The sequence below is a fragment of the Hemicordylus capensis genome, chromosome 7, assembly GCF_027244095.1.
Source record: "Hemicordylus capensis ecotype Gifberg chromosome 7, rHemCap1.1.pri, whole genome shotgun sequence".
Classification (NCBI taxonomy): domain Eukaryota; kingdom Metazoa; phylum Chordata; class Lepidosauria; order Squamata; family Cordylidae; genus Hemicordylus; species Hemicordylus capensis.
Window position 1 is genome coordinate 14,921,437 of NC_069663.1, and position 26,117 is coordinate 14,947,553.

The 26,117-nt window shown below is 49.0% G+C and overlaps 1 protein-coding gene across 12 annotated transcripts in view; it reads left to right on the top strand.

The window, feature by feature from the left end:
- Positions 1-4,209: 4,209 nt before the first annotated feature.
- The window catches only part of PTPRU (protein tyrosine phosphatase receptor type U), a 462,898-nt gene continuing 440,990 nt past the window's right edge, over positions 4,210-26,117 (top strand). For 11 of the 12 annotated variants that reach the window (XM_053267787.1, XM_053267777.1, XM_053267779.1 and 8 more), the window contains exon 1: positions 4,210-4,527. Coding sequence is in view for 10 of the 12 variants with exons in the window: in XM_053267777.1 (XP_053123752.1) it covers positions 4,455-4,527 (73 nt within the window). In the remaining 2 variants the exon portion in view is untranslated. Of the gene's footprint in view, positions 4,528-4,723; positions 4,810-26,117 lie in introns of those variants that run through there. The other variant, XM_053267788.1, reaches the window with a different exon arrangement.

Consider the following 26,117-nt stretch of genomic DNA (forward strand, 5'->3'; position numbering starts at 1 on the left):
CCAGCCAGTGTCGATTTTGCATTTGTATTCCAGATGCTGGAAATGTGGATGGCAGTTGATGCATTTCTTGGGGAAACAAGTTCCAAAGGCTGCTGACTCATTCGCAGTGGTCCTGCAACCAGCCCTTTGCAGACACCCAGTGGATCCGGCTGTCAGTCTGAATTTCCCACAGGCAACTGGAAATGTTATCTTTCAGAAGAGTTATGTGTTTGTTGAATTGAACAGGAACAAATCTGGAAGATGAAATTCGATTCCCCAAGTAACCTCATTGCATAGAAAGAAGGAAAAACTCGCTACTCTCTAACCTTGGGGTGCACAACCTTGGCCCGCCAGCTGTTGTTGAACTCCCAACATCCCTATTGGCCACTGGCTGGGGATGATGGGAGTTGTAGTCCAACAACAGCTGGAGGGCCAAAGTTGTGCAGCCTCGCTTTAACCCTTTCCTTGCACAAGATGGAGATTTGAATGAACTGTTGCTGCCCATGAAAGAGATCTGGGCTCTGTTGCTACCAGATGCCCCTGCTAACCGAGCAAAGAGGCATCTTTTAAAGTGGTGATTCTCTTACATTTAGCGGGGGGAGATCAACTGGCCCTATCCATCCCCAGTGTAGCATCCCTCCAGTGGCTGTTGCTGGTGTCAACTTTATGTTTCCTTTTAGGTAGTAAGCCCCTTTAGGAGAGGGAATCTTTATTTATCTTTTATTTTTCTATGTAAACCACTTTGAAAACATTGATTGAAAAGCTGCATATACATATTCGTAGTAGTAATAGCAGGAGATGGTTTGGAGCATGACCTTAGCAAATCTGAGGCACCTTTTAAAGTGGTGATTATCTTATATAATCATAATATATAATTATATTATATAAGACCCATCGTGGTGTAGTGGTTAGAGTGCTGGACTAGGACCGGGGAGACCCGAGTTCAAATCCCCATTCAGCCATGATACTAGCTGGGTGACTCTGGGCCAGTCACTTCTCTCTCAGCCTAACCTACTTCACAGGGTTGTTGTGAGGAGAAACTCAAGTATGTAGTACACTGCTCTGGGCTCCTTGGAGGAAAAGCAGGATATAAATGTAATAATAATAATAATAATAATAATAATAAATATATTTCAGGAGCAGAGCAACTGGCCCTATCCAACCCCAGCACAACATCCCTCCAATAAATGTTGCTGGAGATCCAGCATGGTGTAGTGGGTAGAATGTTGAACTAGGACTGGGGAGACTCAAGTTCAAATCCCCATTCAGCCATGAAATTTACTGAGTAACTCTGGGCCAGTCACTTCTCTCTCAGCCTAGTCTACCTCACAGGGCTGTCGTGAGAATCAATATATCCAAGTATACCACTCTGGGCCCCTTGGTGGAAGATCAGGATATAAATGTAATTGAGAAAAATGTTTCTTTTTGGATTGTGAGTCGTTTGGGGATTGGGAATCATCTGGTTTATTCGTTTGCTTTTCTGTATAGGCCGCTTTGGAAGCTTTGTTGAAAAGCTGTATATATGTAGAAGTAGCAATAGAAAGGCAGGCAAAGAAGATCTTGTGAATGATTAGGAAAGGAATGTAGGTGGTTCAAAACTGGACTCCACCCATGTTTCCTGCCTACATGTTCTAAGTTAGCAAATTTCCCCTTAGGAACATAGGAAACAGCCATATACTGAGTCAGACCTTTGGTGCATCTAGCTCAGTATTGTCTACACAGACTGGCAGCGACTTCTCCAAGGCTGCAGGCAGGAGTCTCTCCCAGCCCTATCTGGAGATGCCTGGGAGGGAACTTAGAACTTTCTGCTCTTCCCAGAGCGGCTCCATGCCCTAAGGGGAAAATCTTATAGTGCACAAACACACATATAGTCTCCCATTCAAATGCAAACCAGGGCAGACCCTGCTTAGCTATGGGAACAATTCATGCTTGCTGCCACAAGACCAGCTCTTCTCTGATGTTACTCAGGGCTGGCTCCAGAGGTTGGCATTGCTGCTGCTGATCCTTGAGACTACCGCTGGGCCCATAACCTTTGTGTGGTGTGGGCAGAGCAACTCTCTTGAGGCACATCCAGGTTGGAGAAATCCCACAGTTTGTGAAGGGCTTCTTGAAACAATGGAGGCCTTTAAAAACAATTAATTCAAGCACAAATACCAGGACGGTATTGCCTGACACTTTGCTGTAAAATCCCAGCCTGATGGATAGGGGTGTGAAAAGGGGAAGCAGGACATATCTTGGAGTGGCAAAACATAGGAACCTAGGAAGCTGCCATATACTGAGTCTGACCCTTGGTCCACCTAGCTCAGTTTTGCCTACACAGACTGGCAGCGGCTTCTCCAAGGTTGCAGGCAGGAATCTCCCTCAGCCCTATCTTGGAGAAGCCAGGGAGGAAACTTGGAGCCTAGATGCTATTCCCAGAGCGGCTCCATCCCCTAAGGGGAATAACTTACAGTGCTCACACTTCTAGTCTCCCATTCGAATGCAAACCAGGGGACAACTCATTCTTGCCTAGCTAAGGGGACAAGTCAAGCTTACTACCACAAGATCAGGTCACCTCTTCCTCTCTTCCTCCACACTTCAGAACCCAGGTCTTTCTTCTCTGCTACTGTGTATGCCATTCCACTCTTCTCTGCACACACACGTCTGTTATTATTCGTCATGCAACCTCCATGTTCCAAGGCAGTCTACCATTAAGTTGCTGGGTGGGGTGATGGCAGGCAGGGAGTGGGCTATTGCTTTCATGCTTTCTTTGTAGGCTTCCCAGAAGCATCTGGCTAGACACAGTGGGAAATGCTGCCTATTAAGATAATCTGGGGAGGTCCGGTTACAGTTGCCACCGGCTTATTTGGTGGCAACTTGGGATTGGGCCTTCTCTGTGGCTGTTCCAGGGCTGCTTCCTGTCAGCTTCTCCATCTCTGGCTGCCTTTAAAAAGACTCTCAAGGTGCACCTGTTTTCTCAGGCTTTTTGTTTAAAAAAAATAAATAAATCTAAACTATTTTAATTGTTTTTATTCTGTAAAGCTGTTTTAATTGTTCTGTTTTTATGGTGAATTGTATTTTTTAACTATGCACACTGCCTCGGGCTGCACATATCAGGTGGTATATAAACTAGATAAACAAACACACATACAAACACAAGCAAGCAAGCGAACAAACAGGACGCTGGAGTTGATGGCTCTTTGGGTTTACTGAGCAGGCATCTTCCCATAATTTCGTTCCTCCTAATCTATCTGTCTATCTATCTAGTCCTTCTCTACCACAAGAGCTGGCCTTGTGGTAGCAAGCATGAATTGCCCCCTTTGCTAAGCAGGGCCCACCCTGGTTTGCATTTGAATGGGAGAAGACATGTGTGAGTGCTGTAAGATCTTCCCCTTAGGGCAGGGCTGCACAACTTTGGCCCTCCAGCTATTGTCGGACTACAACTCCCATCATCCCCAGTCACAGTGGCTAATAGTGAGGGATTATGGGAGTTGTAGTCCAACATCTGCAGGAGGGCCAAAGTCATGGAGGTGGAGCCCTGCCCTTAGGAAATGAGGCCTGGGAAGAGCATCTGTATGCAGAAGGTTCTGTCCCCGCAGCATTTCCAGATAGGGCTGAGAGAGACGCCTGCCTGCCTGCCTGCCTGCCTGCCACCTTGGAGAAGCCGCTGCCAGTCTGTGTAGACAATACTGAGCTCGATGGCCCCAGGGTCTGATTCGGTATACTGCAACCTGTTCTGCTCCTATAGCTGCCCAGAGTCTTGGGAATGTGCTCCCTGTTGAAGTTAGAGTTTCCCATGTCTGACAGCTAAAAAAAAAAAGATTTTAAAGACATGCTTTTCCAAGCGAGCTTTTAATTAGGTTTGTAAATTGCTTCTAAACCGGTTTAAGTGTTTCAATTGCTCTTTTAATTCCCATGTTATATTTTATTCTGTAAAATACACACACACACACACAGAGGTCTGGATGTTTACGGTGATGTCTAAATGTTGAGAGAGAGAGAGGGAGGGAGGGAGAGAGAGAGATGCGGAGCATCAGGGCAACCCCAAGAGAAACCAAAGCAGCGAGCCCTTCGCCGGCTGGGCTACTCGGCGCCTCTTCCTTCTCTCCTGCCTGCCCTTCCCGGCTGCGACCAGCAGGAGGCAGCCTCTGCCTTTCCAATCCTGCCTCGGCCGCCGCGGCCGCCGCCGCCGCCTTCCGCTCGCCGCTGGTGCCCCCTTTTCCTTCCCTTCGCTGGAAGCCTGACGTCAGTTCGGAGCTTTTTTGCCGAAGGTTTCAGTTCCAATCAGGCTCCGGCGATTTCAGCTGGAACTGGGACTCCAATGGCTTCTCCGGGCAACTTTCCGCCGCGCCTCTGAGCGAGCCCTCGCCGGTCCAGCAAAACCCTCCCGAGGCACAAGGAGGTCGGGGGAAAGAGTGGGGGGGACCCCAAACCCCACGAGCCGAAGGAAAGAGCGAACTTTTGGCTTGTTTCGGGGCTAGCTGCGCTCATGCAACATGCACAGCGCCCGGGCTTTGATCTTCATGTTAACCTTCCAGATCTGCTCCTTGGAGACCGAGACGCCAACAGGTCAGCACCGAGAGACCCCCGGAGACCCCCTCCCTCTTACCCCCCCCTCCTTCGCCGCCCCCAGTCCTGCGCCTTTAAATTCTGTTCCTCTCTTGCCGAGTTTGCCTTCGCGCTCTGCGTCTGTGCGCAGAATTCTCATCGCGGAACTTCTTCCCGCGGCTTTCACTCCTTCCCTGCCTGCTAACTTCTCGGGCTTCAGGAAGAAAAGGAGCCGGGAGGGACGGAAAGCTGCCGGCTGACATGTCTGCATAAATTGCATTTGGACGTTTCCTTCTTCTTAGCGTGAGTTGTGTGCTCTCTCGGGGCTGGCCATGTCCTCTGGATGATCCAGCCGCTTGGGAGAGGGAGAGCCGGGAAACTTTGCTGGCTGCCTTTCGCTCTGCTAGACCAGCCCGAGAGTGACTGGCTTGCTGACCAGAAATTGCCCCAGTGTTGGAGGCTTAGGGGGAGCGCAGACCCCTTCACCCCCGAGATCGAACCCCCGCTCTCTCTCCCGGTCCTTTCCCTTGCTGCAGATCTGGTGCCTTTTGGGCGGCATCTCAGAGTTGCCTTTCAGCGAAATAAAATCGGTGCTTTGCTTTATTCTCGATGCTCTGGTTGGTTTTTTTTTGGTTGGCTTGCGGAAAGAAGGGTGATTTGAGGAGTCTGGGAGCTTGTAAACAGCTTCCAAGGAAGGATGGAGGAGCTGGCAAAACAAGATGTGTGTGTGAGTGCCTGTCGGATGTCTTCCTCGATTTTTCCTCTCCCTTTTGATGTCTGTGTGATTGAAAAGTGGGCTCTGTGCTTTACTCCACCGGGCCACTGTTGGCTTGTGTTCTGGTTGTTCTTGCTTGCCCTGGGACAGGATGCCACCGTGCTCTTGGATTTTATTTTTCCCCCTGCCAGAGATCCTGGGACGGGCCACTCTGACTGTGTGCTGTGGATGCCCCTCGAAATGTTGCTCCTTTGACCAATTCCTGCTCAGGCTGCTTGTGCCATTGAGCCAGCCCTGGGGGTCTCTTGCCTACCTGCATGCCAAAGCCAGGTGAAGGCAAGCTCAGTGATCCGCTTAGGGTTGGAGAAGCTTGCTGAGGACCCCGTTATCCCAAGAGGAGCACCATTGTCCCACCATTAATGCGACTGGCTGGCCAACTTTCTGCCTTTCCCGATCTCTGCTGGTGGGGGAAAAGCAAAATATAGAAAGTGGCTTCAGAGGGTGTGATGGTGTGTGTCAAGAAAGCAAAGGCTGCATTTTATTTCTCCAGGGCCTTTTGGTCTTAAAAAGGAGCTGGGAGCTTCAAAGCCTTTGGCACATCAAACTTGGTGTTTACAGTTTGCCTTTGTCACAGAGCTAGTGGTGGTTGGCTTGTGTGTGCCCACGATGCCTTCTCCTAGAACGAGACCCATATCCTCCGTTTAAGCAAACAAACAAACAAAAAAAACCCAAGTCGCAGTGATAGAGAGGCTGGGAAGGGCATTTTTTTTGGCTGTCAAAGCAAGTATTTTTTTAACAGCACACAGTTGTTAAGATTTCCCACTGAAATAGGAACTGAACTCTTGATCTCCATTGTGTTTCTAAAAAAAATTGCTCCTATTCTGATCATGTGTGTGTGTGTGTGTGTGAGAGAGAGAGAAATGCTATCTGCTTTGGAGATGTTTCTCTCCCTGCTCCTCTAATGAAGTAGTACCTTTTTTAAAAAAACTGTTTACTTGGCAAGATTTTCTAGCCAGAGTTCTCTAAGGTGTACTCCCCCCCCCACTGCTTTCTGACTGTCAGGACAATGTGTCTGTGAAATGTGTCTGAGGGCTCCTGATGCCACTTGACCTGATACTGTCTCTTTCCGGGGGAGAAGCCTCACAGCTTCAACCACCTTCTTGCTGGACGTGTTGATCGGCCCTGGGCTTCCTCAGCTGTACCTGGCTTAGCTGCTCTCCCCCCACCCCATCCCCGTCCCCTGTGGGCCAATGTATGGTGCAGGCTTGCTCCTGCAGCTGACCCGGAGACCAGAAGGGACTACTGCTTCTGGTGGCAGAAGAGACCGTGCCCGCACACACTGCCCACCGCGGGCTCAGTGCAAAACGTGTTAATCAGTTGGCGTGTGGAACTGTTCTCCAGGGCTGTGGAAACGGTGGGCTGGGGGGGGGCGGTCTCTCGGGGATCCTTTCTGCTTCTCATTACCGGCTTGAGCAGGGGAGAGTGGCTCCAGATGGAGCGCGTGACTCTGGAATGCTGTTGGGGACGCCGAGCCTTATTCCTGCCGAGCCTTTCCCTGGCTGTGGCATCTGGACCGAAAGAAGTGAGATGTTGCAATCGAGGTGGGATCTGGTTCAAGGGAAAGCTAATGGTCCTCCAAGTTTTGATTTCCTGCCCTGCTGGTTGAAAGCAGAGGGCTGAGGAGCCTCACTGTGTTGTTTCTGTCTATGATGCTTCTTTTCCACACACACACACGTATGTGTATATATATATATATATATATATATATATATATATATATATGTGTGTGTGTGTGTGTGTGTGTATATATATATATATATATATATAAATAAATAAATATAAATAAAAACAAGGTTTGGAGGGAGACTTCACTTCTTCTGATGTGTGTGCACATTTCTTTCATCTCGCTGTTGCCACCGGTCAAACAGGGACTTGAAAAACATCTTGGGCTCTCTCTCTCTCTCTCTCTCCTCTTTTAATTCTCGGGAAAGCGGTTGCCTGTCGCCAGCTCACTTATGGGGTTGTGGGGCAGTCCTTTTATAACGAAACCAGATTCTTCACCCTGACAGGATCTAAGGAGTGCCGTTAAGAGAAAAAATGGCTTTGGTAGCATGACTCCAGCAACAATGCTAAAACAGTGAGTGTCCCTGTTTTTCAGATGGGGGCCGCTGGGGCAGAAACAAACAAATAGAACCCTTCAGTGTGTGAGCCCTTTCCCACTGTGCTGCCCTCTGCACAGGACTGTTCTTTTCTCGGTGCTGGGGGACCCTTTAAGAGAGACGGATCCCTCTCTCAGGAGCTCTGCCGGGAAAGCTCTGGGAAGGGCTGCATTTCCCAGCACTCCATGCACACCTTCTAAGATGGCACAGGGGCTCAAGAGGGCTCCGTTTCCCTTAGGAACATAGGAAGCTGCCATATACTGAGTCAGACCATAGGTCCATCTAGCTCAGTATTGTCTACACAGACTGGCAGCGGCTTCTCCAAGGTTGCAGGCAGCAGTCTCTCTCAGCCCTGTCTGGAGATGCCAGGGAGGGAACTGGGAATCCTCTGCATACAAGCATGCAGGGGCTCTTCCCAGAGCGGCCCCATCCCCTAAAGGGGATATCTTGCAGTGCTCACAGGAAGTCTCCCATTCAAATGCAAACCAGGGTGGACCTTGCTTAGCCAAGGAGACAATTCATGTTTGCTACCACAAGACCAGCACTCCTCCCTTAAAGGAGCTGGGCAAAGCTCAGTCCTGTCTGGAGAGAATGACCGCCTCCACTTGGTGCCAGGGGGACTATGCAGAGTATTCAGCTTTGGCCGAAGCTTCTCACAGGCCCAACAATTAGCCAGGAAGCCACACTTAGGGTTATTGGGGGCCAGTGTTCCCTCTAACAGGGATTCCCAGATGTTGTTGACGACAACTCCCAGAATCCCCAGGCAAAAGCCATAGCAGCTGAGGATTCTGGGAGTTGTAGTCAACAACAGCTGGGAATCCCTGTTAGAGGGAACACCGGTGGGCGTGGCCAAGGGGGGCTGTCATGGAGAGTGCCTGTTCTTCTGAATTTGCAGCGACATCACTGGGCCCTGGGGGCTCATCTCCACTTTTTGTCCCCAGAGCCCACTTCTGCCTTGACCTGACCTGACTTTCCATGAACCCTGCGCAGTGGAAGTGTGAGCTTCCTCCAGTTTGCCGTGTGCTCCCTGGCGGCCATTTGGCTACCCTATAGGTCAGGGCTGCACAATTTCAGCCCTCCCGCTGTGTGCGAACGACAACTCCCATCATCCCCAGCCACAGTGGCCAATCGTCAGGGATGATGGGAGTTGTAGTCCAACCCCTGCAGGAGGGCCGAAGTTGTGCAGCCCTGCTTGATTTACCCATGCTCTTCATCGGGTGTTGAATGTCAGCAGCCTATCCATCGGATCCTTTTCCGTTGCGCTGGGATATGGAGAAATGGGAGCCCCCTCATACTGCTCAGGAAGGATTCCTGCTGTTGCTGGCCTTCCCTAAAATAGCAGTGGAAAGGCGACGTTTGAGGAGATCTGCGGGGTGCTGGGTGTCTTCTTTGCCAGAGGGTTGGGGGGTCACCTGCTGGTGGTGAGTTGGCAAGTGGATTTGGAGATGCCTGTTGCAGGTAGACAGGAAGTGGTCTCAGCCGGAATACCACAGGATAGGGGTCTCATATTGCCTCCAAAGCAGTCCTTTGCTAGAGAGGCTGTTTACTCCGCTGAATGGATGACTTTGTGGGGCAAGGGAAGCCTGGTTTGCATGCCAGATGTGTGTAGATTCAGTGCATGGAGGGGCGGATGAGATTGTGCATTGATGTTGCTCACACAGGATCATAAGAAGCTGATTTATTTGTTTGTTTATATATTGTTAAATTTATATATACCTTATGCTGAGTCAGACCTCTGGTCCAGCTAGCTCAGTGTTGTCTCTATCAGGGATTCTCAGCGTTGGGTCCCCAGATGTTATTGGACTTCAGCTCCCATAATCCCCAGCCCCAGTGGCCTTTGGTTGGGGATTATGGGAGTTGAACTGCGTTCCCTCTAATAGAGATTCCCTTCTGTTGTTGACTACAACTCCCATAATCCCCAACTGCAATGGCTTTTTCTTGGGGATTCTGGGAGTTGTAGTCAACATGATCAGGGAATCCCTGTTAAGCGGGAACACTGGAGTTGAGTTCTAATGTTGGGGGACCCAATATTGAGAATCCCTGGTCTACACTGACTGGCAGCAATGTTCCCTCTAAGGCGTGCACACTCTCACAAGTTTCTGGATGTCTGCTCGGTTCATTTTAGACCCCGCTCAGGTTGAATCAGGAAGGCCCCACTCTGAATGCAGGTGCGCACACACTGCTTTGATACTGCCGCCCAGGACAAATTTCATTCTGCATACAGATGAAAAAAATTAGAAAGAACACTGACTGCCAGCAGCTCTCCAAAGTTCCAGGCAGGAGTCTTGCCAGCCCTACCTGGAGATGCTGCCAGGGAGTGAACCTGAGACCTTCTGCATGCAGATGCTTTCCCACTGAGCTATGGCCTCATCCACTGAGGGGAAGATCTTGCAGTGCTCATGCATGCAGTCTCCCAATCAAATGCAAACCAGGGCAGACCCTGCTTAGCAAAGGGGACAGCTCATGCTTGCTGCCACAGGACCGGCTCTCCTCACCCTCCTCTGAAGGTCTGCACAAAGCCTTCTACATGGGTAGTTCACATAGGCGAAGACGACCTTGAGGTCTTCCGTGCTCCCCTGACAGACGAGGGTGGCTACTAGGGAGAGGGCCTTTTCGGTGGTTGCAGCCCCTTTATGGAATAGCCGCCCCAGTGAGGTTTGCCTGGCTTCGTCACTTTCTTCTTTTAGACGCACAGTGAAGACCTTTTTGTTCACTCGGGCCTTTCTTTTGATTTTTAAAACTGATTTTTTTTTTTTTTAAAAAAAGAGTTTCAAATTGCTTTGTATTGTATTTTGTACCCCCACCCCGGTGTTTGGTCTGTTGCGATTTAATGTGCTCTGTGTTTCTATTTGACATTTTAATGCTGTGTCGTGAGCCGCCCAGAGAACAATTTGTTATGGGTGGCTAACAGAGTTGTTTATTATTATTATTATTCTGTTCTCTACCCAGCTGGTATGCACATGGTCTTGGCACTGACCTTTGAACGAACGCCCAAAGCTCAGAGAAAGGGGCAGAGGGTGAGATTCTGGGCCCTCCCCTCCACCCCTTGACTCAACACAACTCTGTTAGGGCTGTAAAGGTGGGGAAACTCCTTTGATCATCATGACTGTGGGAAACAGCCTGGCTCCATCTCCAATGCTTGATCCTCTGCATTATTTATTTAAAAATATTTACATCTGACTATTCACTCAGGATGCCCAGCAAGGCATCTTGCATTTGACGCAGTGAAAACAACCGGAAGAAGAAAATTTCAAAACAAAACAGCCGGCTGATGATAAAAAACACACACATCCCCAACCCCAAATAATTATTAAAAAGGCAGAGCTCAAGAATCGAGCATACAGCACATGAAAAACAAAGACTCATCACATAGCCTCTCTGGAATAAAAAGAAGTTTAGGATAGACGGACGGAAGTATTTCTTCACACAGTGTGTAATTGCATGAAGAAATACACACTTTTTTTTTTAAAGCCTTGCTTTTGGTAATCTTTGAATATTTTAAATTGTTGTAAATCGTTGTGGTTTTAATATTTTGTTTTATTGTGCTTTTATTGTATTCGTTGTGAACTGCTTAGAGCTTTGGAGTCAGGCGGTGCAGTAATTAAATAAAAATAAATAACCCTATGGAACTCACTGCCAGAAGATTAGGTTGCTTAGATGGCCTGGAAAGGGGATTAGACAACGTCTTGAGCCCTGTCCAGACATTATGTTGTGTCTGCATTCAGATTCAGAGACATCCATGTTTTTACCTAAATGGCTGCACCTGGGTCCTGGCCTCGTGAAATGTAGGGTCCAGATAGGAAGTGTACTGTTGTATTTGTGTTCAATATAACGTGTGAATGGCTGTGTGCAGCTCTGTACAGTGTACATGGATTGTGTGAATATTGACCATAATGTGTGACTAGGGCTACTAAGCTCATTTGGTCCATTGGTGGCTACTAGTCTTGGTGGTTGAAGGCTGCCTCCAACTTCCAAATTTCAGTTGCAGGGGAACAGGGGTGGGAATGGGGACTGGGTGATAGAAATTCCTGCCTGAAGAACACACCAGAGAGCTGCTGCCAGTCAGAGTAGACAGTACTAAGCTCGGTGGACCAATGGTCTGACTCAGTAGCTGGCTGCTTCCTAATCTCTAAACGGCTTAGGCTCTGGATATCTGAAGTACCGTCTGTTCTCGGCAGAATCTGCCCACTGCATGAGATTGCCTGTGGGAGAAGGGCCTTCCAGGGCTTGGGGCAATCACTGAGAAGGCCCTGTCCTATGTATATGACAAAGAGGCCAACCCTATGTGAAGTCTGTTTGCCATATATGTAGGACAGGGCCTTCTTGGTGGTTTCCCCAGGCTCTGGAATACCCTCCCCAAATATGTTCTTCGTACCCTCCCGACCCTTTCATTTTTTCACCACTACTTAAAGACCTTGCTTGTTACCCAGGCGTTTTATGTTTAATTGGGTTAGTATTTTAAAAATTGGGCCTGTTTCTGCTCTCCGAATATTGGCTGCCGCTTTTATTCTTCCTGTTTTAGTGTACCTTGTGGATCTTATATATTTCTTTTTATTGCAACTTTTACTATGCACATTGCCTCAGGACGATGTGCGAGAAGCCTAATACATTCTAAAATAAAAAATAAATAATTAAAGACGAAGCAGGTCTGGGCCAAACATATTATTGGCATAATGTGTCGTGTGCGCCCTACGGCCTGGATGATCCTGGCTGGGTTCTGAAATAGCGCCATTAATGAGCTCGGTGCTTTGCAAGGTCTAGGCGGACGGGTCTTTGCCCCAGGGAGCTTGCAATTTAAAACTTGGCACAAGGAAAACGACTGCGGGAGGGAGCTGGAAGCAAGGCGAGGCAGAGGGAGAATCTGTGCATTTTATTTGAGTTCGTTTCAGTTACAGGCACAGGGAGATATGGGCACTAAGCGGTCATAGCTCAGAGGCAGAGCATCTGCTTTGCATGCAGGAGGTCTCAGGTTCGCTCCCTGGCGGCACCTCCAGGTAGGGCCGGGAAAGAGTCCTGCCTGAACCCCTGGAGAAGTTGCTGCCAGTCAGTGCAGACAAGACTGAGCTCAGTGGGCCAGTGGTCTGCCTCAACAGGAGGCAGCTTCCTGTGTTCCAATGTAAGCTCCTGAAGCTTTATGGGGATGGGGCCATAGCTCAGAGAGGAGAGCTGGTCTTAGAGCGGAGAGCTGGTCTTGTGGTTGCAAGCATGACTTGTCCCCTTAGCTAAGCAGGGTCTGCCCTGGTTGCATTTGAATGGGAGACTAGAAGTGTGAGCACTGCAATATATTCTGGAGCCACTCTGGGAAGAGCAGAAGGTTCCAAGTTCCTTCCCTGGCAGCATCTCTAAGATAGGGCTGAGAGAGATCCCTTCCTGCAGCCTGGGAGAAGCCGCTGCCAGTCTGTGAAGACAATACTGAGCTAGATAGACCAAGGGTCTGACTCAGTATATGGCAGCTTCCTCTGTTCCTCAGAGGTGGAGTATATGCTGTGCATATGGAAGGCCCCCTTCAGTGTAGACAGTACTTAGTGAGATGGACCAATGGTCTGATTCAGCAGAAGGCAGCTTCCTACGTTCCTGCCTGATTAGACCTCTCCCAACAAGGAATGGTATTTTGTGGGTGCCTGCAGGTTCCGTGCCACTCAGTAGCAGTGAAGAGATCTTGAAGCTTGTGGAAGGAGGTAGTATTCCTCAGCTTAAGGCACGGAGGATTTTTGCAAAGCCGTTCCTAAACAAAAGCAGTCATTTGGTGTGCAGGAGACGTCCTGTTCCAGCTCACACGGACACATGTGTATTGCAGTGCTGCAGCAAACTCTCGGGGTGGGATCCCATGTTTTGCTCTGGTGTGATTGTTGCTCCAAGGAACACAGTGGGTGTCTGCTGGCCGCTCCCACAGCCTGTACAGGAAATGAAGTGCTGGTCCGTGGATGTGTGCGTTTGCTTCCAGGGGGTTAGCAGGGAAAGCAGCCAAGTTCTCAGGGCTCTGGGAGGTGATGGATGTGCTAGAGTAAACAATCCCATATTTCTGCTGCGATGTTCCCTGGCCTGTTGCTGGTGGCTGTAGCCAGATCTTCCCTGGCTAATGAGACATGGATGTGAAATAGACATTTAGATTGAGGGTGGTGATGTTGACTTTGGGCAGGATTCAGGATTGGGGAGAGAGAGAGAGAGAGAGAGAGAGAGAGAGTATTAGGGTTTGGCACATAGAAAGCTGCCTCGGACCATTGGTCAGTCTAGCTCAGTGTTGTCTGCACTAATTGGGAGCGGCTCTCCAAGGTTACAGGCAGGAGCCTTTCCCAGCCCTACCTGCAGGTAGTGATGTGCAAACAGGTTCGACGTTGAGTCTTTTGGACGTTGAATGGGTTCGGTTCGACTTTTCGGGGTTGAACCGGACTGAACCCCCACGACCATTCAGTGGGTTCGCAAATTGTATGTGAATTTTTTTTTAAAGGACTTATCCCCACCGGGGGACTTGCTCTACATGGTGTGTGTGTGTGTGTCTGTGGGGGTCCCCCCCCGCCGGCCTCCTTGCCTCCCAAACCGACCCGTTTGGCTGGCTCTTCAGCCCTTTGGGGCCTCCCCCCTCCGGCATGGCAGCCATTTTGGAGGCCTCCACACCTGCACAATTTAAATATAGGGTTTAAAAAAAAAATCACGAACACCGTCCCCCCTTGACCGAACCAACCCGGGGTGTGTGTGTGTGAGGGTGTGCTGAACCGAACTGGCCTGGGTCTGGTTCAGACTCGAATCATCAGACTCGAATCAGGCCAGCCAGATCTGTGCACTCCCCTACCTGCAGATGCTGCCAGGGATTCAACCTGCAACCTTCTGCATGCAAAGCAGATGATCCACCTCTGAGCTGCAAGCATGCCCCCATAAGAAGCTGCCTTATACTGAGTCAGACCATTGGTCCATCTTGTTCAGCATTGTCTACCCAGACTGGCAACGGCTTCTCCAAGGTTGTAGGCAGGAGCCTCTCTCAGCCCTATCTTGGAGATGTCAGGGAGGGACCTGGATCCTTCTGCATGCAATATTTCCCCAAGGGAATGTGCTCACATGTAGTTGAAGTCCAATAACATCTGGGGGCCCAACGTTGAGAATCCTTGCACTGGAGGGATGCTGTGCTGGGGTTGGATAGGGCCATTTGCTCTCCCCCTGCTAAATATATGAGAATCACCACTTTTAAAAAGGTGTCTCTTTGCTCAGTTAGCAGTTACCTTTCGTATGGTGCAAAGCAGAAGCAAGCAGAGTGTGTGCCATTCTTGTGCGGACATTTGGCTCATCATAATACCTGGAAATATATGCTCGTTTTCAGCACAGATACTTCCCCCATCATTTTGCTTCTAGTCCTCATGATTTCTAATCCTCATGGCTCTGTGATGACATTTCATGTATGAAGAACTTGGAGACCACAATGAAGACTTTAAAGATAGCCCAGATCTACTAGCTTGTTGAAACTTGTGGGGTCTCGGTTTATACCACTCAGCATTTCATGGGGTGATGGGATAGGGGCATGTTTGGGCAGCCCACTTTCCTACTAAGAATCACTTTGCAAGTAGCTTTCCCTCTGTACACTTGAATGAGTGTTGAACCCCATGTGTGAATTGGGGTTCATCCCCAATGTGTTGAACCCCATGGTTGAACCCCATGTGTGAATTGTTGTCCATCTTGGATCCCTTGCCCGTCTGTTTCATTGGATGACCCGGTGATCTAATATTCTGAGGGGGAAAGAAAACCGTCTCTCAGTTCTGACGTCAACCATTTGTCTACTCCTGGTCGAAGTTTGCTTTGGATGGGACGCGGTTGTATGAGCTTTGCTTGACAGTTGGGTCCTGTGATTGGAGTTTCATTAAACACGCACAGGGAGGAGGCCTCTCTCCGAAATGCCTTCAGTGACATTAGCAAGAGGAGACAAGCAGCCCTCCTGCCAGGAAGATTGGTGGGGAGGGATTCTGCTGTGATGGCCTCAAGCCAAGAGGCCAGTGACCTCGCTGGGGAGATGGGATGGAAGAGGAAAGTTACCAGGAAGAGCAGGATCTGTGCAGCCCTCTGCCACAGCCTCCCAGGGCCCGGTGAGTGGGTGTGGAGCATTGGGGGGTGGCTTGAATATTAATAGGGTCGGCCACCTTTCCAGATGCCACTGGAATGTTGGGTGCCGTAATTAGGAAGCCTGCTGCGATTTCATTCATGTATTAATGATGATGATCTGCGTGAATAACGGAATAACAGCACTGCGGCTGCTTTTCGTTTTGCCCAGTGCTTTTAAAAGGCACTTAGTAAAGTGAGCTGTGAATGTGAAAGTCTTGTTGAGGACCTCGGGCGGGGGGGCGGGATGCAAATGTGGTCGGCAGGGGGTCTGCGGCAGAAGTGGGCTGCCATGAGCTGCCCACCAGGCCTAACAGCCCAGAGTTAAGTCTTCCCCTCCTCCTCCTTGTGGTCTGCTGGAGCCTCACAGCCGGCATGATGAGGAGGGGATGGGGCTGTACCCGTAGCTCAGCGGTAGAGCATCTGCTTTGCATGAGGCAGAAGGCCCCAGATTCAATTCCTGACAGCATCTCTAGGAAGGACTGGGAGAGACGCCTGCCTGAAACCTGGGAGAGCTGCTGCCAGTCAGTGTAGACCATACTGAGCTAGATGGACCAAGGGTCTGTATAAGGCAGCTTCCTATATCAGCATAGACAAAAGTAAGCAAATGGCCCTTAAGTACAGCCCATCTGGATCAGGCCCAAGGCCCGTCTAGTCCAGCATCCTGTTCCACTTGGTGGACCACCAGTTGCCTCCAAGAAGCCCACAGGCAGAGGGTGAGGATTTGCCCCCTCTCCTGCTGTTGCTCCCCTGCAACTGGTATTTAGAGGCATCTTCCCTCTGAGGCTGGAGGTGGCCTATAGCCACCAGAAGAGTAGCCATTAATAGACCTGTCCTCCATGAATTTGTCTAAGCCCTTCTTAAAGTCACCTGGGCTGTTGACTGTCACCATATCATGTGGCAGAGAGTTCCATAGGTTAATTGTGCGTTGTGTGAAAACTACTTCCTTTTGGCAGTCCTAAATGTCTTGACAATCAGTTTCATGGGATGACCCCTAGTTCTAGTGTTATGAGAGAGGGGGACGGATTTCTCTCTATCAGCCTTCTCCACAACATGCATGATTTTATAGAGCTCTATCATATCTCCTCTCAATCTTTCCCCCCCCCCAGACTAAAATTCCCCAGGTGTTGTAGCCTTGCCTCGTAAGGAGGTTGCTCCAGGCCTCTGATCATCTTGGTTGCCCTCTTCTGTACCTTCTCCAGTTCTATAATGTCCTCCTTAAGATACGGTGACCAGAACTGTACACAGTACTCCAAATGTGACTGCACCATAGTTTTGTATAATGGCATTGTGATATTAGCAGTTTTATTTTCAACCCCTTTCCCAATGATCCCTAGCACAGAACTGGCCCTTTTCACAGCTGCTGCACATTGTGCTGACACTTTCAACGATCTGTCCACCACTACCCCAAGATCTCTCTTCTGGTCAATCACCGACAGCTCAGACCCCATCAGTGTGTATGTGAATTTGGGTCTTTTTACCCCAATATACATCACTTTACGCTTGTTAACCCTGAACCACATTTGCCATTTTGTTGCCCAATCCCCTAGTTTGGAGAGGTCCTTTTTGGAGTTCCTCGCAGTCTGTTGTGGATTTCAACATCTGTATCTCTTCATAAGATGTGGCTGTTGACAGGATGATAATTTTTCAGTGGCTTGGACCCTCCCTCTCACCCAGACTTCAACCTGAGATTCCTTTCAGGTGTTTGTCGTACCTCCCCTCCAGCACTGAGGATGGAAATAGGAGAACGCTTGTAAAGCCTCTATAATCATACCCGGATTTACTGCCTGATTGGGGCCTCGATCCTCTGCCCTTGGTTTTTAAAATACCCTCCTATCTACGACATACAATTTATGATCGCTCTAATTGAAGGATCTACAACATACAACAGACACAGAGATGATCAGCACCCCGGGAAAACAGGTGACTTGCCCTCGGTCCCGACGAATAATTGTCGGTGGTGGAGTCTGGAACAAAGGCGCCTTGATTATCGGTTGTTTAATTGCTGAGACACACTGTTCCGTCACCCACACAGCCCTGAAGTTTGAGCTGTGACTGGAGGCCCCAATGCAGCTTTGTATCTTCGGCTCAGCGTGTGTTTCCCCCCATCTTCCCCACTGCACTGAACTGGCGTCCCTTTCTCCGACTCTGTGTTTATTTTTTTTCCCCTTTCCAGATTACTAAACTCCGATAATCACATCTATAATCCACTACAGCCTGTAATGGGCTCATAAAAAGATAATAATGGAGGGGATTGCATCCTTACTATTGTTCCGAGCGTGACTGAGACATCAGCCGCTCCTCGGTGCTGGATTTGTTTGTTTGTGTTTGGTTTTAATGGGGAACTTCTTAGGTAATGGAGCTGGAGTTTAGGTTTTTTTCTGGATTGCTGCTTTGTCTGGGATTGGGGCAGTTTGGTGGTTGAGGGGGCCAAAAGGATCATTTATACTTTGATGGCTGTTTGTGTGTGTGTGTGTGTGTGTGTGTGTGTGTGTGTGTGTATGTGTTTAATGTTGCAATTGGAAAAGCCTGGGCTCTTATATGTTAATTCATATGTGTAGCTATACATATGAATTAACACATGCAGATTTTATGCAAATTATTATCCCCCTTTGACCTCTCTTTCAGTGATTAATGTTGAATGTCCTCACTTTTGTAATCCATGTTGTCTTTTTGGCAATGTGGACCTGAGCGTCCTAATCAAGGTCGACCCCAGAGAGTGGGCAAAAGTGTACCTTCAGACAAGTAGTTTGCCCACCCATTTCCGTTTCGGAAATCTAACCTGTGGCACGCAGCCTAGCCATGTGTAAATGCACTTTGCCCCACTGACCACCCTCAATTTGTGGCCGTCCCCCGCCGACGGTCCTGACTATGTATGTCAGTCGTCTTGGTTGGAGAAGGAGGAGAGAGAGAGGGAGGAAGAGAGGCAGTCTGACCTAGTGCACAGAGCACTGAATCATGCAACAGAACCTCCAGGTTCTGTTCTCGGCTGCCATGACCTTGAGCAAACACCGTGCCGATTTGCTGGCTGTCTCTTCATCTTTTTAGAAAAAAAGAGATGGTGTGTGTGCGTGCTTGCCTCCGTGTGAAATTTCTCCAAAGCTTTGCATGCAACACTTTTCCATAGCAGGGAGAGAAACAATGCCTGTAATCACAGTTTGGGTAGTGGGCCAAGATGTTTGCCAAGAATGGGAACAGCAGGTACCCTTTTACCTTGGTTGCACACACAATTAAAAACAGTAGCACCTTGAGGCACCAGATTACGCATCCTGTTAAGCTTGTCATTAACTGATGGGCTTCCTGTGGGAAGAGGGCTGGCTGAAGAGTCATTTTTTCGTTGGAGAAACAAAAGGTTCACTCAGTCTTGATTGCATTTGGCCAGAGGCTGTTGCACAGGATCATAGGAAGCTGCCATATACAGAGTCGGACCATGGGCTCAGTATTCGCTACACAGACTGGCAGTGGCTTCTCCAAGGTTGTAGGCAGGAGTCTTTCCCAGCCCTACCTTGAGATGCTGCCAGGGATTGAACCTGGCACCTTCTGTATCCAAAGCAAACTTGGATATATTATTATTATTACATTTATATCCCGCTCTTCCTCCAAGGAGCCCAGAGCGCTATACTACATACTTCAGTTTCTTCTCACAACAACCCTGTGAAGTAGGCTAGGCTGAGAGAGAAGTGACTGGCCCAGAGTCACCCAGCTAGTATCATGACTGAATGGGGATTTGAACTCGGGTCTCCCCGTTCCTAGTCCGGCACTCTAACCACTACAGTTTTGTAGGGCTGTTGCTAGGTACTTAAAAGATCCCGGCCCCAGGCCCACAACCCCACTTTGATGATTAAACCCAATCATATCCCCCAAGAATAATTACACATGTTTTCAAAATCTAGAATATTATACTACCTCTGAAGGTGGAAACAGAGGGCCTGGTGAGGCCGGGAGTTCTTTCGCTGGCTCTGTGCAGGTGCCTCCACTGCTGCTTTCCTTTTCTGGAACAGGGTATGGAGGAGGGAGGTGGCTGAGATTTGGGGCTCTGAGCCATTCACTGGGGTGCTGTGCTCGATGGACCATCCCCTAATGACGCCTTTGCCAGGATATATAAAACAGGCATTGAATGGTGGTGCCGGGGAGCGGGGAGTGTGGCAATAAACACAAATATGAATATGATGAATAGTTATATACCGCTTTTCAACAAAAGTTCCCAAAGCGGTTTACATAAATGAAATGGCTCCCTGTCCCCAAAGGGCTCTCAATCTGAAAAAGAAACATAAGATCGACACCCGCAACAGCCACTGGAGGGATGCTGTGCTGAGGACGGATAGGGCCGGTTGCTCTCCCCCTGCTCATTAAAGAGAATCGCCGCTTGAAAAAGGTGCCTCTTTGCTCAGTTAGCAGGGGAGATATTTAGATGAATGTCTAGAGATTTATCGAAATATTTAGATAAATATCTAAAGTACTGAAATTCCAGACTTTGGAAATATGTCGGTGCACTCTGAGATCAAATTAAGCTGGCAAAAATCTCTGAAAGCTTATAGTGGCTCAACTGATGCCTACAAGAACAAGGCCTATAGTTTTTGGAAGGCGACTGTCTTACTTCAGCCCACTGGCTGGCGGGCTGGACGCATTTCCCTTGTTGTTCCGTCAAATAAAGGCTCCCAAAATGTCTCTTTCAAGCAGATAGTCATCATACTGAAGCAGCATGCCGTGCATCAGAAAGCACTGCTCTTGTTGCATTGGCTGCCTGCTCCATCCCATTGGAAACGGGTTGCCTTCTGTTCTCTTGTGACTTAGAAGGGCTGCCAGGGCTAGCTGAGCTAGTTTTCTCTTAGCAGCAACATGCATTTAAGACCCAGTTTTGGTTTAAACTGGTTCTCGACTTTGTTCTCATGAACTTCAGGTGAGCACAACCGGTCGGGGAGGAGAGCACAACTGGCTGGAGAGGAGAGCTGGTCTTGTGGTAGCAAGCATGACTTGTTCCCTTAGCTAAGCAGGGTCCTCCCTGGTTGCATTTGAATGGGAGACCACATTGAGCACTGTAAGATATTCCGCTTAGGGGATGGAGCCGCTCTGGGAAGAGCACCTGCCTGCTTGCATGCAGAAGGTTCCAAGTTCCCTCTCTGGCAGCATCCCCAAGATAGGGCTGAGAGAGACTCCTGCCTGCAGCCTTGGAGAAGCTGCTGCCAGTCTGTGTAGACAATACTGAGCTAGATGGACCAATGGTCTGACTCAGTATATGGCAGTTTACTATGTTCCTATATTTGGTCCTGTGGTAGCAAGCATGAATTGTCCCCATTGCTAAGCAGGGTCTGCCCTGATTTGCATTTGGATGGGAGACTACCCATGAGCTTTTGTAAGATATTTCCCCTAAGGGAAGGGGTCATAGATCCCTTCTATGGGGCACTATGCTGATTCTATGCTGTTCAGTGGTAGAGCATCTTCATGCAGAAAGATGGCAGCACCTGGGAGAGACTCCTGCCTGTAACCTTGGAGAATTGCTGCCAGTCAGAGTAGAGAGTGCTGAGCTAGGTGGACCAATGGTCTGACTCGGTATGAAGCAGCTTCCCATGTTCCTATGTAACAGCCTTTGGCCAAGTGCAATAAAGACTGAATAACCTTCACCCAAAGTTGCTATTAGCCCTGGGAGGGAAACTCTGGTAAGTGTCTATGGGAGCTTTATACTGGGGTTAATAACATCTTGGCAGGGTGTGTGTTTGTGTGTGTGATTTTTGTTGAGGCCAAAGCACAGAGAGAAGGGGTTAAAGTCGACCCACTCTGTACAGGCCATGCTCCCGATCCTGCATGCCCCTCTGTGGCTGCTCTTAAACTTCAAGGATGAAACCCCAGCATCTTTGATGATGCATTGAGCATTGTGTCTCTTTGATTCCCCTGATACACACATTCCTTCAGATCATTGGGGCCTGCGACAGAATTGCCAGCAATCAGCTCTGTGCCAAAACGCACGCTTGGTGGCACCCACCCAGGAGCCCGTTCCGTTCGGCTTTGACCGAGTTAGTAGCAATTGAGGAAATAACATATTTTCCTCTCTGGCTTTTATTTGCAAATGGATTTTTCTTCCTCCTCTCCTGTCACTTCTGAGTATTGTGTTCATTGATTAACGCTTGTTACCTCTGAACAAACAGGAGCTGTTCTGACTTCAGAGGAGTTTCTTTTCTGTGCGGCGCGTGGGAAGCATCATGCGGTGGTTGGTGGTGAAAACCTGGATCGGTTCCATGGTGTGTGGGCATAAGTTGTGATTGCAGAACTGATCGGGAATCTGTTGCCGGCCATGCCCTGTACAGCCGGTGCATTGTATGTGTGTTCATGGTGTCCATGCATAGAAGTGATCGTGCGTATGAATGAATGGGTGCGGGTGAGCCCAAATAAATTGGGTGTGTGCACCAGGACCATGAAAGCTGGAAGTAGGGATGTGCATGAAATGTTTCGGGCAGACGTGTCGTTGGGGGGCAGCTTGAAAAAGGAGGCAAGCCGGTCCTTACCTGCACCTCTGCGACCCCGCTGCTGTTCCAGGACCAGCGGTGTGGCGCACAAAAGGCTGTGTGCAACTGTGGTGCTGTTCCCAGAATCCTGCACGTGGTGTCAGCACGCACATACATCAGAATCGTTTTCAATGAAACGATTCGGGCAAACCTCTCGTTGGACCGTTCTGGTCACCACATCTAAAGAAGGACATGGAAAAGGTGCAGAAGAGGGCAACCGAGATGATCAGGGGTCTAGAGCACCTTCCTTATGAGGCAAGACTACAACACCTGGGGCTTTTTAGTTTAGAAAAAAGGCAACTGCAGGGAGACATGATGGAGGTCTATAAAATCATGCATGGTGTGGAGAAAGTGGATAGAGAGATATGTCTCTCCCTCTCACATAACACTAGAACCAGGGGTCATCCCGTGAAACTGATTGCCAGGAAATGTAGGACCAACAAACGGAAGTACTTTTTCACACAACGCATAATCTACTTGTGGAATTCTCCGCCACAAGATGTGGTGACAGCCAACAACCTGGATGGCTTTAAGAGGGGTTTGGATAGCTTCATGGAGGAGAGGTCTATCAGTGGCTACTAGTCAGAGGGCTATAGGCCGTTTCCAGCCTCAGAGGCAGGATGCCTCTGAGTACTAGTTGCAAGGGAGCAACAGCAGGAGAGAGGGCATGCCCTCAACTCCTGCTGTAGGCTTCCAGTGGCATCTGGTGGGCCACTATATGAAACAGGATGCTAGATGGGCCTAGGGCCTAACCACTACACCACCCACACCCACCCACAAGCGATTCATTCTTCCTAGCCGCGCATCCTTCCTCCTCCTTTCTTCACCGCCACCCCCATCCCCCAGTCTTTATGTCCAGGGCCCTGATGAAGATGCAAAAGGCAACAGTTGGAGAAGGTGTGTCCAGCGGGTAGAAGCCAAGCCGACTCGTCCCAGTCCCTGACCCCAATCCCAAGCAGAGATTCAAAAGGAGAACGCGCCTGGCCAGACAATAGAGCTCTCCGCAGGAGAGAGGAGGAGGCAACGCGGGGGCCAGGCTATGGGATGGATTAACCATGGCGCTCCAGAGTACGTGAGCGGTGAAAGTTGCATTCTGGAACTTTTAGAAGGGATGCTGGGCTCAGCTGGTGTCCACAGGGGCTGCGCTTCCCGCCCACTCAGCCTCCTGCAATCGGGCTTTGATCCTCCAAGCCACAAGCAGGCATCACTTATTGATAAATAACTGCCAATGAAATACTGATCAAGGGAGCACCAGGGTCTGAAGAGACAAGAAGTGCGAGGGCCAGGCAGAATCGCCAGGCAGGCTCACAAGCCCTTAAGCACCGTTAACGGAGCGGGAACGGGCCACTGGATTAATGCATGCCACTTTTCAAAATCTCTGGCCCCGCTTCTGTGTAAAACGGCCTTCCGCCGTTGGATTTGAATGTCAAGTCGGATTTCTGAAAAGTATTTGCAGTGCTGGAAAATATTTACTCCATCAGTGGTCGTGGAAAATGTTCATTCAATTAATAAACAGCAGAAAACTAAGAAATTTCTGGAGTCCCAAGGCATCCTAAAAAAAATCTTTTCTTTCCCCTATTTTTCTAACTCCATAGCCCATAATCCATTGTTAAATAAATGTAAGGCATCCAAAGCTAATTTTTTTTTTAAATCCCCTTTCTATTAACAACTAAAATCCCAACTTCAATAGTATCACAAAAGGTTCCAAAAACAGGGGCTTAAAGAAAACTACGAAGTTCCAACTTCCACATATGCGCTGTGTTCAAACTGCTCAAAGCTAAAACCCCCTCATTCTCCATCTCAGTTCCAATAACGTTGCTAAAAGTTCCAAACAGACTGAGAGTAAAGAACTTAATTACCAGCCATAAAACACTCTTATCAATGCCGCAATTCCAGTGCTGCGATTAGAGTTCAAAGTAAAAGTCATTTGCCATATTAAGCCCAAACGTGTCGCAGAAACCACCATTTGGCCAAAGTCTGCCTTCCGTTGAGTCAGACTCTTGGTCTGCCTACCTCAGTATTGCCTACACAGACTGGCAGTGGCCTTCCAAGGTTTCAAGCAGGAGTCTTTCCCAGCCCTACCCGGAGATGCCAGGGAGTGAATCTGGGACCTTCTGCATAAAAAGCCGCTTATGAACCACTGAGTTACAGCTCCATCCCCAAGCTTTCCCCGAAGGGAAATTTGAAATGAATTTCAAGATCTCCCCCAAGGAGGACATGGAAACATAGGAAGCTGCTGTCTACTAGGGGTGTGCACAGACAGAATGAATTCGGACGGAACCGTGGGCATGCGAACCGGTTTGGCCAAACCGATTGGCTGGGCTGGTCGGTTCGATGAACCAATTGAAGCAGTTCACGATTGAACTGTTCAAACGGGCCTGGTTCACGGTGGTCCGGTTCACGATCGAACTGGTTCTGCACATCCCTGCTGTGTACTGTGTCAGAGCATTGGTCCATCTAGGCCAGTATTGTCTACACCGACTGGCAGCAGCTCTCCAAGGTTTCAGGCAGGAGTCTCTCCCAACCGTACCTGGAGATACCAGGGATTGAACTTGGGTCCCTCTGTAAACAAAGGGTCTGAACTGTAGTCTTTCTCCAGAACAATGTCTCTGGCCCAGCTGGGTTTTAGCACGAGTGCCTGACAGTCTAGAAAAACAAACATCCTCTGAGTTTTTGTTTCTTTACTTTTCAACTTATAAACAGCCGCGGACACAGGAAAAGGACTAAGGAGTGGCAGGAAATTCTCCTCCTTGTGGCAATGCGTGCCTTGACGTAGTCCAGATAGTTTCTGACCTTCCTTTTGAGAAAGATGCAAGAATAGAAGAGGAACCCTGCTGGATCAAACCAAAGCCTACCAACTCCAGCATCCTGGTTCCCACAGTGGTCACCCAGTTGTTTCTGGGAAGCCCACAAGCAGTGTATGAAGGCAGTGTGCCCTCTTGGCCCCAGCAACTGGAATTCTGTGGCATCCTGCCTCCAGAAATGGAGGTACCTAGCAGTTAATCATCATGCATAGTTGCCTTTGATAGAACTCCTCCCACCTCCGAACTTGTCTGACTTTCTCTTAAAGCCATGTAAACTAGTATCGTTTGACCCATACCTTGTGGCAGTGAGTTCCACAAACTGTGTTTTGTGAAAAGTGCCCTTTTTGATATTCAGGTTTAGTACAGGATGCTGAATGGAGTGGTTGGGGGTGGGGTGATCTTCAGTGTCTGGCACAACTCTCAAGCCATTGTTTTCCTCGATGGTTTATCCTGGCATATATTCTGGGTGAATTGAACTAATTGTAGCCAACTTACATAGGCTCCAACAGTCCTTGTTTACTAGGGGATATCTCTATTGCAAGGCTGCACAACATTGGCCCTCTTGCGGATACTCGACTACAACTCCCATCATCCCAATTATTGACCACTGTGGTGGGGGAACATGGGAGTTGTAGTCCAAAAGCAGCTGAAGGGCCCAGTTGAGTAGCCCTGCTCTATTGTCTGGAATTTGTCCTTGATAAATCACTGGCCCTCTTGGGCATGCCTTGTCCCATGTTCTTTTAATGTGAGTTGTATCATTTATTAGGATTCAACTCCCTCCACTGAATCCCTAGAAATTAAATCTTCAAGGGCGTGGGTGGATGCATTGTATCTCTAGTTTAATGTAAAGTGTGCTGTCAAGTCGGTGTCGACTCTTGGCGTCCACAGAGCCCTGTGGTTGTCTTTGGTAGAATACAGGAGGGGTTGACTGTTGCCATCTCCCACACAGTATGAGAGGATGCCTTTTAGCATCTTCCTATATCGCTGCTGCCCAATATAGGAGTTTCCCATAGTTTGGGAAACGTACCAGCGGGGATTCTAACCGTCAACCTCTGGCTTGCTAGGCTCATTTTCCTGCTGCACCATTAGGTGGATTTACATGCCTGTAAATGGGTGCACAGCATAAAGGGTGTGTGCAGTGCAAGCATATATTGGGTGAAATCGAGTCTTCATAGGAACATAGGAAGCTGCCATATACTGAGTCAGACCCTTGGTCCATCTAGCTCAGTATTGTCTGCACAGACTGGCAGCAGCTTCTCCAAGGTTGCAGGAGAAGCATGATCTTGGAGATGCTGCCAGGGAGGGAACTTGGAACCTTCTGCTTTTCCCAGAGCAGCTCCGTCCCTTAAGG